At 38.3% G+C, this 12,556-nt stretch overlaps 1 protein-coding gene across 5 annotated transcripts in view; it reads left to right on the top strand.

Annotated features, from left to right (window-relative positions):
- The window catches only part of rab4b (RAB4B, member RAS oncogene family), an 89,957-nt gene that overhangs the window by 56,142 nt on the left and 21,259 nt on the right, over nucleotides 1-12,556 (top strand). For 2 of the 5 annotated variants that reach the window (XM_062060104.1, XM_062060106.1), the window contains 2 exons: nucleotides 5,791-5,862; nucleotides 6,024-6,134. In XM_062060104.1, the coding sequence (XP_061916088.1) occupies nucleotides 6,110-6,134 (25 nt within the window). In that variant the 5' untranslated portion in view covers nucleotides 5,791-5,862; nucleotides 6,024-6,109. Of the gene's footprint in view, nucleotides 1-1,847; nucleotides 3,402-3,497; nucleotides 3,707-5,665; nucleotides 5,685-5,790; nucleotides 5,863-5,925; nucleotides 6,135-12,556 lie in introns of those variants that run through there. The other 3 variants (XM_062060103.1, XM_062060105.1, XM_062060107.1) reach the window with 3 other exon arrangements.

Here is a 12,556-nt window from a genome sequence, read left to right on the forward strand (position 1 = left end):
CAATGTCGGACCACAGAACACTTTTCCACTTTTCATCCATCTTAGATGAGCTCGGGCCCAGCAAAGCCGGCGGCGTTTCTGGGTGTTGTTGATAAATGGCTTTCGCTTTGCATAGTAGAGTTTTAACTTGCACTTACAGATGTAGAGACAAACTGTAGTTATTGACAGTGGTTTTCGGAAGTGTTCCAGACCCCATGTGGTGATATCCTTTACACACTGATGTCGCTTTGAGATGCAGTACAGCCTGAGGGATCGATTTCTTCGGCATTGCCACTTACATGCAGTGATTTCTCCAGATTCTCTCTTGTTATTTGTGTCTGTACTGCTAATATTACTACAAATAGCCGCAGTAGTACGAGATCCACTCATGTTTTACGGTTGTCATCGCACTTTTACTCTTGAAAACACATCTCAGTGTCCACGTAGCGAAGTTTCCCTTACATAAGACGGATGAGGCCATCCTCATTTTCCTGTGCAGAGGATTAATCACAAGGGCTTGAGACAGGTGTGAGAGGAAGGAAACAAATAGAGAGATTTTTGGGGAATGCGTTTGTGCCTGCAGGGAAGCTACGTGAGCCTGCTGTGACTGTGAGAGATGAACCTTGGAGAGATGGGTGTGTCTTGGAGAAGAATCATTTTGAGTGCGATGTTTGTGTTGGACGGACTAAATATTGTGCGCACATTCTTCTGATTTTAGCCAACCTGTGTCGTCTGGCGTGTTCCTCAAAGACTTGATGTTGTTTCCATTCAAAGGGGGCATATTATGTTTTTTTGTCTATTATGAAAAAAAGGCACTGCTTTCCCCTGGAGACCTGCTATGTGATCTTTCCAACACTATGAATTCCTCTCATTGTGAGTGACATCATACACAGATTCCTCGACAAGTTCCATCCAGCAGAGAAGCTCGCATGTGTCAATGTGTTTTGACATGTGATGCAAATATGTGATTGATTATTTCACCTGGGTGGAGATAAGACACGAAACATCAAAGCACGGTTGATTTAGCAGCTTTTATTCAACTTTTTTGTCACCTCCACAATGGATGATCCCTCTTTTGCATACTTATTCAACTGTTACCGCAGTCTACAGTGTATGTCAGGGGTGGGCAATTAATTTTTACCGGGGGCCGCATGAGCTACCCGAGCACTGCTGGAGGGCCACATCGACAATATTTCAATTAAATTTTGCTCAATATTATTTTTGATATATACCGTAAGATAAATAATAATAATAATAGTAATACTTCAACATAGTGTGTGTAACAGCATTCCATGACTAATATATATAAATTAACATTAATAATAAATGACAGTAAAATAAGCACACGTATGACTGAGGAGTCATAGTGTAACTTTGTGTGGTGTTTGAGTTGTCCGACTTTTTGTGTGGCCTTAAACGCACCAGTGGTTTAGTGCTATGCGTGTTGGTGACAGATGACAAGTTGGTTTTGGCCTGGTTTGTACGGCAGAAAATGACTAGTTTTTCGAGATAGAATTGTTTTACTCATGTTTTTGGTGTGGTTATGTCCGAATATAAACAGTTTTGTTCAATAAAGTGATCGATATAATTCCTGTCCTCGAAGCATCTCGATAGACGTTACAATAATTGAACGGTGTTCAATTGAACGGTGTTGACGAACACCATTGGGGCCGCTTGTTGTCACTGTCACTCAAAGTTGCATTGCAAAATTCCATAGAATAAATATGTTTATTTTGTTTAGAATTCAGATGGGATTTGATTTGGTGCGCGGCATATACTTGCTGCGCGCAGCGGACGCTTGAGCAGTGCGCATTTGCGCAGGCACGCACCTTAGGTGAGGGGACGTTGCTTTGCAGTTCATGTGTTGTTGAAAACACGGCATTCCTCATCAACTTTTCTCTTTTTGGCGTCTCGGGTGTAAACCGTGCATCACTTGTCGCTGCATGTGCACCTTCACTCGCAGGTTACACACGGACACACGCCCATAAATAATACTTTTCAAAATAAAAGCAGCACAGTTGTATTGCGCGCAGGACATAGATGTTTTTTCAACTTTATTTTGTAATTGCAGTTCACATTCACTCACAATCACGCATACGTCCACACGGAAGTAATACAAATAACGATTTTCAAAACAAAAGCAGCACCGTTGTATTGCACACTCGACATAGATACTTTTTAAAATTTATTTTGTAATTTATAATTGGCCTCACGCGGGCCGGACAGGGACGCACAAAGGGCCGGATGCGGCCCGCGGGCCGCAGAATGCCCAGGTCTGGTGTATGTTAAAGGTCCCTTGTTATGCATAATGTCCGAGAGCGTGCATACAACAGGAGTACGCTGCTTTTTCAAGGATCTACCGCAAAAAAGTTAGTCAAAGATCCTGGATACGACAGGCGCGTTCTGCTCTTTTGAAGAAACTACTGCAAAAAAGCTAGTCAAAGAGCCTTGATATGAAAGGAGTGCTCTGCTTTTTCAATGACATACTGCAAATAAGCTAGTCAAAATCCCCTATATGACAGGAGCGGTCTGCCTTTTTGAAGGAACTATTGCAAAAATGGTAGTCAAAGATCCTCGATATGACAGGAGTTATATGCTTTTTCAAGGAGGGTAATAAGTTTATTTTTGGTCGTTGTGTATTTTCTGACGTACATTTGCCAGCGGGAGCGTGTTAGAGAGCCGCTGGTCACTAAACACTGCATGAATGGAGCTGCGGAATGCATCACAAATGGCCGCAAAATTGCCCCAAAATGATTATTATACATACTACTTCGAAGAAATAAAAGCATGTTTTATTGTAAGTTTATGAGCGGGAGCATATTTAGAACTATACTGAAACGTATTGTTTTGGTTTATTTCGTCAGGAAAACTAACGGCAGAATGACTGCAATTGAATGCTTCCGGGCACAGCTGCAGACGTCCTTGGTGTCCAACATGGGGCCTCTTGTTTAGTTGTCCATACGCTCTCTATTTCTTGGATTTACATGACATCACGTCCGGCTCATTGAATATGCGTGGTGGTCAAGCCAGCGTCTGTTCCCTATGGGTACTAGGCGCCATTTAGCCTTTTTTTGAAGAAAAATGCCCAATGCTCGTGTTGTTTTCGGCTGTACAAGCCGTTCAAATTGCGAAAATGATAAACAATTCTTCAGAGTTCATCGAGAGGTAATCCAGGAGGGCGGAAGAGTGCAAGATTTTAGGTAAACGTGTCACGGCGCGGGCTCGAACCCGCTTTTCTCCTGCAGCTGGGTCTGCCAGCACCTCCGTTGGCAGCACGCCAAGACACGCCCCTGCTTGATCGTCCACGCGGCGGCGAAGCTGCAGGCAATCGCTCATCAGCGCACCTGGGATTAATGAGAGGGAACGGCATAAAGACAAGCGGACACGAGGAACCTTTGCCGGAACTTAGTTTCACTCTCGCAGTAAGCATCACGTCTCTGGCTTCCCTCCCTCGTACTTGCTCGCCTTCTCTGTGCCCTTCCTTGTTCCTTTGTTGATGTCCTTTGTGTCTTCCGCAGTTTAGTCCCCGTCTTCCGTGATCAAGTTGTACATCTCGACTTCCATCTGGATTCCTGACTGCCTTCCCCGATCCTCGACCACTGCTTGGACACGGACATCGTTGCTTCTCTCCTGCCCCCGACCGCTCGCCTTCCCACGGACTGCCTTTTCGCCTTGCCCCCTTGGTTCCACGAAAGATACGTCTAACACGCACAGACAACAAAGCTTGGTAACATTTACATTGTTAATTCTGCACATCGTCTTACACCACTCACTTGAAGTAGCATACACACCCTACACACTCATCAAAAGGTTTAATAAACCTGTTGAACTCAGTTCTGCCGTGGTGCCGTACACAACAAAACGACGAGGAAAAATGGCCCTCACTCCAGTCCAAGGGAGCAGAGTCGAAGAATGCACACGTTTGCTGGAATTGGGGGTTAAATCACCAAAAATGATTGCCGGGCGCGGCCACCGCTGCTGCTCACTGCTCCCCTCACCTCCCAGGGGCTGAACAAGGAGATGGGTCAAATGCAGAGGTTAATTTCACCACACCTAGTGTGTGTGTGACAATCATTGGTACTTTAGCTTTTAACTTTTAAAATAGTAAGAACCATGAGTAGCGATAAAGAATAAAATGCAAGTAAGACATATGAAGATTAATAGAGAAAAAATAATAATAATTAAAATTAAAAATATAAAATTAAATGAAATATACAGTTAATACCGTAATTTCCGGACTATAAGCCGCACCTGACTATAAGCCACACCAGCTAAATTTAGGGGAAAATACAGATTGCTCCATATATAAGCCGCACCCGACTATAAGCCGCAGGGTTTTGATGTGTAATTACCGTAGTATATAGGGGTTCCTGCTACCACGGAGGGGATTGTCGGGACAGAGATGACTGTTTGGGAACGCAAAGCGTCCCATTTATTAACAATAAATCTTTCAATCATTCAATCAAACTTTCACATCTTTGACATGGCGAACAGCATTCGTGCAGAGTACAAATAATACAACGGTGCAAAGTAATACAAAGTGCTCGCCTGTACGTTATCAAAATAACCAGCCTACCGGTATATGAAAAGTCAGTCTTTAATCATTGTGTCATCGTCTTCCTCCTGCGTACTAAAACCACCGAAATCCTCTTCGTCGATGTCAGAGAAGAACAGGCCGTAAATAAGCCGCACCGTTGTATAAGCCGCAGGGACCAGAACGAGGGGAAAAAGTAGCGGCTTATAGTCCGGAAATTACGGTAAATAAATAGAACTAAACAAAATATTGCATAACTAATAGGATACAAAGTAAAATACCAATGACTTCAATAAAATAATTAATATCAGGTAAAAGCCCAATCAGGAATCTGCTCTTTCAAAGGAAGTGCGTAGAAAGTACTGCAAAAAAAAACTGACAAAAAAATTCTCAATATGACAGGAATGCTCTGCTGTTTTTTGGGGATGTACTGCAAAAAAAAAAGATATTCAATGCAACAAGAGTGTGCTGCTTTTTAAAGGAACTGCTGCAAAAAGACTAGTCATATGTCTTATATATCAGTGGTCCCCAACCACCGGGCCGCGGTCCAGTACCGGTCCGTGGACCGATTGGTACCGGGCCGCACAAGACACTTAAATAAAATATATATATTTTATTTTTTTAAATTAAATCAACATAAAAAACACAATATATACATTATATATCAATATAGTCTACAGGGATACACTCCGTGAGCACACATGATTGTATTTGTTTATGACAAAAAAATAAATAAAAATACCATCCCCCCCTCGGTCCGTGGGACAAATTTTCAAGCGATGACCGGTCCGCAGCTAAAAAAAGGTTGGTGACCACTGTTATATATCATATTTTTAAGAATCTACCAATAAAAAAAACCACACCACTCAAAGATTTTCTACACATGACAAGAGCACTGTTTTTAAGGACCTACTGCAAAAAACCTTACATAAACCCTGGAACTCACTGACCTCCATTTAGAGTTCGACGTCATCTCCCTCCTTATCAGTTCTTCCTTGTGACCACCACAAAAAACACATGCGCTCGCAACAGGATCAAAGGTCGTAGGTCGGTTGAAATCTTGACTGAATATGTCAAATATGTCAGTTGACGCTGGCTAATGACAGCAACACTAAGCATGTACACAGTGGATGTTTGCTGGAAGACACGTGTCTCTGCATGGTGTTGTGGGGTATGTGTGCATGACTCACGGCTCTGTTGCTCTTTTAGCAAAAGTTAGATCATCATTGTTCGAGACACCCTGCTTTTTAATAACCCCCGGCGCCTTTGTTTCCTAGTATAAAACAGCAGGGCATCTCTTTGTTCGACGCTGGTCAACGCGCCATCTTTAATATCAACACTGACGCCAGGTAACCACTATTTATCACAAGACGTAATTCATTCCACTGACTCATTGTTTGTGGTAAACACTGTTATGATCACTGCAAACATGCTTGGCGTCTCCTCTTGTTGCATGTCATTTCCCCTACACGTGAGTCCATATAACATGGCTTTTTCCACGCACACACAGAAGCACCACCTTGTTTGGCCTCCCGCATCTGTCCTGATGATGACATCTGCACTGCTCAAGAGGACAAGAAAGACAGGAGACAGACAATGAGTGATGAAACAGCCACTAAAGGTAAGAAAAGTGACGAACACAAGGGTTTTTTTTCCGGCCAGCTGCACACCTTTGAGGCCTCCCTTTCTTGTAAGTCGGCTCACCTTAGGAAAACATCCATTTGGCCCCCACACGATGCTCAGCCTTGTGTTTCCTCGCCCCCTGTCTTTAATCTCAGTGGAAAGAGCTTTTAACAGTGTCAAAGTGGAACAAAAGCAGGGAGGAACGAGGAGTGATGTGAGCAAGAAGGCTCTGTAATTTGTCACCTGTTGCCCTTTTAAGCTGCCTCTTACATACAGTACACATTATGCCCTGAGCTTTGTGTTACCATGTCTTACTATGCGAGCTTTGTGTTACCATGTCTTACTATGTGCTCAAAGTCGAAAAAAAGAACCGGCATCAACACACTGCAAAAAGTCCTTCAAAAACAAGAAAAAAAATACAAAAATGAGGGGCATTTTATTTGAACTAAGCAAAATTATCTGCCAATAGAACAAGAAAATTTGGCTTGTCAAGACTTTCCAAAACAAGTAAAATTAGCTAACTTCAATGAACCCAAAAATACCTTAAAATAAGTATATTCTCACTAATAACAAGTGCACTTTTCTTGGTACAAAAAAAAGAGAAATTTTTGCTCAATATGTTGAAAAATATTCTTAAATTAAGTAAATGCTAGTGCCATTATCTTGACATAATGATATGCGCTCGGCATTACATTTACTTACACTAAAAACAAATGTATTGTTCTTAATGGAAAGGCAACAAGGCAACCGCTTGTTACTCTCGGCGTCTCCTAGCCGCTCAGGCAAATCATATGGTCTAGAAATGCATTTTTCCATCGATAACATGACATCATCGCGCCAAGTGCGTGCTCTTTCAGTCAATTAGTGCTATATATATACAGCCCGGCCCCCGGCCAAAAAATTTTTAATTGTAATTTTGAAGAATTTATCTGAATGTGCATGAACTATTTCTGTTCAAAATAGTTAGAAATGTCACATGTTAAATGTTTAAATAATAACTGTCCGTTTACTGTACTGTGCCAACTGTACTACTCTCGTCTATTGTTTCATTGAAAATAAAACAGCAAAGTCCATTTGGCTGTCATCCGTTTTAATTATGAGACAAAATTGTGTCAAAGTCATGATTTTTTATTTCATGCTAGAAATAAGAAATTATTACTTTAAAAAAGCAGTTTTATACTTGTGAGTGTTGATGACACAGCTTTGCAACACTTGATATTCTAGTTTCAAGCATGTTTTACTCAATATAGGTCATAAAATCTCCGCAACAAGCTGTAATATCTTACTGAGATCATTTAGGACCAAAAACCTTAAAACAAGTAAAACACTCTAACATAAAATCTGTTTAGTGAGAAGAATTATCTTATCAGACAGAAAATAAGCAAATATCACTCTTATTTGAGGTATTTAATCTTACTTAGATTTCAGTTTTTGCAGTGCACGAGCCACTTTAGTTTAAAGTGAGTGATCAACAGGGCATCTAATTTGAAATAATTAGTCTGAAAATTATGTTTTGTTTACTAGAAATAAAGTGTCTTTGTACCTATGCCAGCAATATATAGCATATGCAGAACAATTAAGACAGGACGTACATAATTAACCAGTGCATCCATCTGTCAATATTCATACGTTTTGGTTTGGTTGTGTTATTTGAAATATGTGTAATACAAAGCACTGATTCTTAAAATGTGGTATGGATACCACTGCTGGTGCAATGGCTCCATCTAGTGGTACTAGAGGTAAGAATTTTTTTTTTTAACAAAAATAAAATGGAAACATTCAAAATTGTTGCAAAGATTCAAATTAAAACTTCCTTTGATTGAAATATTACAGTTTAACTCATGCATACTACAAACTCAGAGATCAACCCCGTGACGGTTAGCTGTAGTAAGAGATGCTTGGAAATTAAATATGAATATTTTTAAGGCGGTACGTGATTAAAAAAAAGTTTGGTCAAGTGTGCTTCTTGACAAATGTATTATTTTTAATGAAATATTACTTATTCTTTTTTTTTTTTCATTTTATTTTTATTGATATCCAGCATCAGACATTCCTATTCCTATCCATTGTAACATGCTAATCACTTAGCATGTTACAGAAAATAAAGATCAGTTAGAAAAATACATAGTGAGTGATACTCCGGCTTCCTCCCACTTCCAAGGACATGCACCTGGGGATAGGTTGATTGGCAACACTAAATTGGCCCTAGTGTGTGAATGTGAGTGTGAATGTTGTCTGTCTATCTGTGTTGGCCCTGCAATGAGGTGGCGACTTGTCCAGGGTGTACCCCGCCTTCCGCCCATGTGCAGCTAAGATAGGCTCCAGCACCCCCTGCGACCCCGAAAGGGACAAGCGGTAGAAAATGGAAGAAGTGGTACAGACAGTGTTTACAAATACATTGGAGGCAGTTGACACACTCCACACAAAAGTCACAATTTCGCCGTAATTGTTGGTCAAAAGTTAATGAAGACTTTGGTAAAATATGGGCAGTAAAGTTTTTTTGGTCGTTCTGTGTATTTTTTTACGTTTATTGCCTCGTTTTAGAGTGCCTGCTGATCACTAAACACTGCAGCAATGTTGATTGATTGAAACTTTTATTAGTAGATTGCACAGTACAGTACATATTCTGTACAATTGACCACTAAATGGTAACACCCGAATAAGTTTTTCAACTTGTTTAAGTCGGGTTCCACATTAATCAATTCATGGTAAGCAGAGTGCTTTAAATAGGGCCGCAAAATTCTATTTTTACAAAATAAAAGCATGTTTTATTGTAAGTTTATGTTTAGAACTATACATATACGTATTATTTGGCTTTATTTAATCCAAAAACTAACATCAAACAACAATTGCAGGCAGCCGCACACGTCCTTGGTAGCATTAATGGCGCCTGTTGTTCAGATGGCCATGTCTCTTTGCACACGGCTCTGTATCCCCTTATCTTTGTCTGCCACCTTGTGGCTATAAGGTGAACATACAGTACAAGTGTATTGGTATTCATTTATTTAAACCGTTTATAAGCCGTCCACACATTTTTCTACCGTCTGTCCAGGGGCGTCACTGGCTTTTAAGGACAGGGGGGGCTTAGCCCCCAGAAGTTGCACAGGATGCGAGCGAACGTAGCGCACGAGCACAAAACTTCACAAACGGCTAACAAAGACTTGGAAATGATTCATTGTTATTATTATTATTTCAGTCGGTTTATTTTCAATCTGTGTTCAGTACAACAACAAACATGGGTTTGCACAGTGACATTTTGTTTACAGCATCAACAAGAAACAATGACTTGCATGATCCTTCAAGATACACTGAAACACAATGAAAGTCATGGCATTAGCTTCTATGTTATTCCTTCACAACATAGAGGCTAATGCCACCACTTTCGCTCACAATACAATAATTGCTTGTTCCCAAATATTTTGAAGTTGCACAGATTACATTTTGGGCACATGTGTGACTAAAATGGTTGTAAATTCAAGCCCTGGAAATATGACTTAATTACTTGAATTAAAGTAATATTTGGAATCGGGATGATTTGGCTTATATGATATATTTATGTATATATATTATGGCAAGCCGTTAAGGAAATTAAATATATACGGAAGTCTGAATAGAAATGAGAAACGTTTATATATACTGTAAATAAGAAAGACGTAGAGTCCGTCTGCTGATCTGAAAAAGAGCCAAAGCTGTCAAAGAGCTGAGGGACCATCTTCAAAGTGCAATGCTGAAACAAATAATGCAAACAATAAAATGTAACTTCCAGGGCTTGAGATTAACGTCGTCCCGGGGACGGGTAAAAAAAAATGCACGGGACGAAATTAAATGCTACCGGGACGATGGCTTTTAACCATTTTTTTTCTTTTTCTTTTTATGTATTTATTCATTTTAAATTTTATATTGAATGTCTTGGTTTTTCCTCCCTCTGAAAATCCTATGAAATGTTTAACAAGCCATCCTATAATAATACAACAGCTATTAATGTAACAATACAATAAAACAAACATATTTAATTATGTTTCTTTCATTATTTAAACAATAGGCTAATGTATATTACTTTATATAGATTCTACAAGAAACACAAAACTTAAAAACTAAATTATTTACAATTGCAGACACAAGGTTTCATGCAGCTTCACTCATTGTAAAGGAAGATGGAAGTCCACGCAGGAGAAAAATTACTACAAAGATGGTGTCTGGGTTTTTCTTTTATTTATATATATATATATATATATATATATATATATATATATATATATATTTATTAAGTCTTTCATATATATATATATATATATAATATATATATATATATATATATACACATATATATATATATATATATATATATATATATATATATATATATATATATATATATATATATATATATCAAATAAAACAAATGGCTTATCGATAAGCCATTTTGTATTTATTTATTTATTACAACGCCAAAATAGGCCTAACACCTGTAGCATTCTGTAGCACTTTGAAATTTGGAATCAAATGTAAAGTAGATTACAAATACAATCTATTATATAAATGCATTATATATATATATATATATATATATATATATATATATATATATATATATATATATATATATATATATATATATATATATATATATATATATATATATATATATATATATATATATATACTGTATATATATATATATATATATATATATATATATATATATATATATATATATATATATATATATATATATATATATATATATATATGCTATGTCCTTACATAGCATCACCAGAATGATTAGGAGGACCAATAGTCAACATGATCCACCCAGAAATTAATAAAACAAATGGATTATCGATAAGACATTTTAAAAAAAATTGTTTTAATATTTATTTATTTGTATCATTATTCTCCTACTCACCTTTCCAGTAGAGGCCTCTCCCCTCTCACTTTCTGTGCTCCTCTGCCCTGACTCCTACAGGTCATTAGGGGTTGCGGAGTGATTATTATTATTATCTACTGATGATAGTCACACGTGAATGAGCTCAGCTCCTGTTCTCCTCCATATGTAAAGTGAGAAACACAGCTGATGCTCCAGAAGGAAGTAACCCCAAAGATAGCAAATGGTAAAAAAGAGTGCACATTTAACTTTATAAATAACCAAGACCTTTATGATGCATTTCAGGCTAACTAGCTAGCTAAGTAGCAGCATTGTTTTAGAGCGGGAATGTAACTTTTTGTCAAACACAGACCTGGTGTAAAGTGGAGCTAATACATTTTACTACAAGCAGTAGTACTTACTTACTTTCTTGAAAAAGTTTCTTATGTCCATTCTGCATCCGTTCACGTTCTTGTTCTGCAGTGCTGTGTGCTAATGTGCTTCGTACACCTGCAGGACCGCAAGCAAGGTCGCAGAGAAAATGCGGACTGGATTTTGAGTGATGTGGGCATTTTCTATATGAACAAGTCCAAGGACCGCAAGCAAGGTCGCAGAGAAAATGCGGACTGGATTTTGAGTGATGTGGGCATTTTCTATATGAACAAGTCCAAGGACCGCAAGCAAGGTCGCAGAGAAAATGCGGACTGGATTTTGAGCGATGTGGGCATTTTCTATATAACAAGTGGAATGGATTGGATACCGACGCACTAAAGGGGCTCTCTACCTTACGCTATGAAGTGAGGGGAAACTGAGTGAATAATGACATGTTATATTATTATTTATTTAAACTCATATTCGGGCCACTTTATAATGAATATGTCGGCATGTATTTGTAAAAAAAAAAAAAAGAATTTTTTTTTTTTTTTTTTTAACACCAAATTATTTAGGGGGGCTTAAGAATATTTTAGGGGGGCTTGAGCCCCCCTAAAATAGGCCTAGCAACGCCAATGAATCTGTCCCTCTTGTGATCATAATGTTGGTTAAAATTATTATTATTTAATTAGTAAAATCCTATTTCTAGTCGGTGTGTCAATTAATTATTTACATTTGAAATCATTGTCCTGCATTTAAAGGATTTTTCCAGATGGTGCTTTTGCCGTCTGTAGGTACGGTAATCACCTATCTCAGGTTTTGATTGATTGATTTTTGATTGAAACTTTTATCAGTAGATTGTAGAGTACAGTATATATTCCGAACAATTGACCACTAAATGGTAACACCCGAATACGTTTTTCCACGTAAATCAATTCATGGTAGAACGCCTTCTTAAACCTTCAGATAAATTACCAAAAAAATGTGATTTTAATTGTTATATCTCCAAAATAAATGTACCTCACAGGAATTTTTCTTATTTGTTGTTGCCAAGTTGCCAAGTGACGTAGACAGGAACCAAACCTAACGAGTGCGCCCTCTAGTGGCCTATCTAATAAGGTATAGTAGTAGGTTAATAAAAGATTAGCTACGATACCACGAATTACAAAAGCGTGTATCCAATA

This window comes from Entelurus aequoreus, linkage group LG10, assembly GCF_033978785.1.
Source record: "Entelurus aequoreus isolate RoL-2023_Sb linkage group LG10, RoL_Eaeq_v1.1, whole genome shotgun sequence".
In the NCBI taxonomy this organism is placed as follows: domain Eukaryota; kingdom Metazoa; phylum Chordata; class Actinopteri; order Syngnathiformes; family Syngnathidae; genus Entelurus; species Entelurus aequoreus.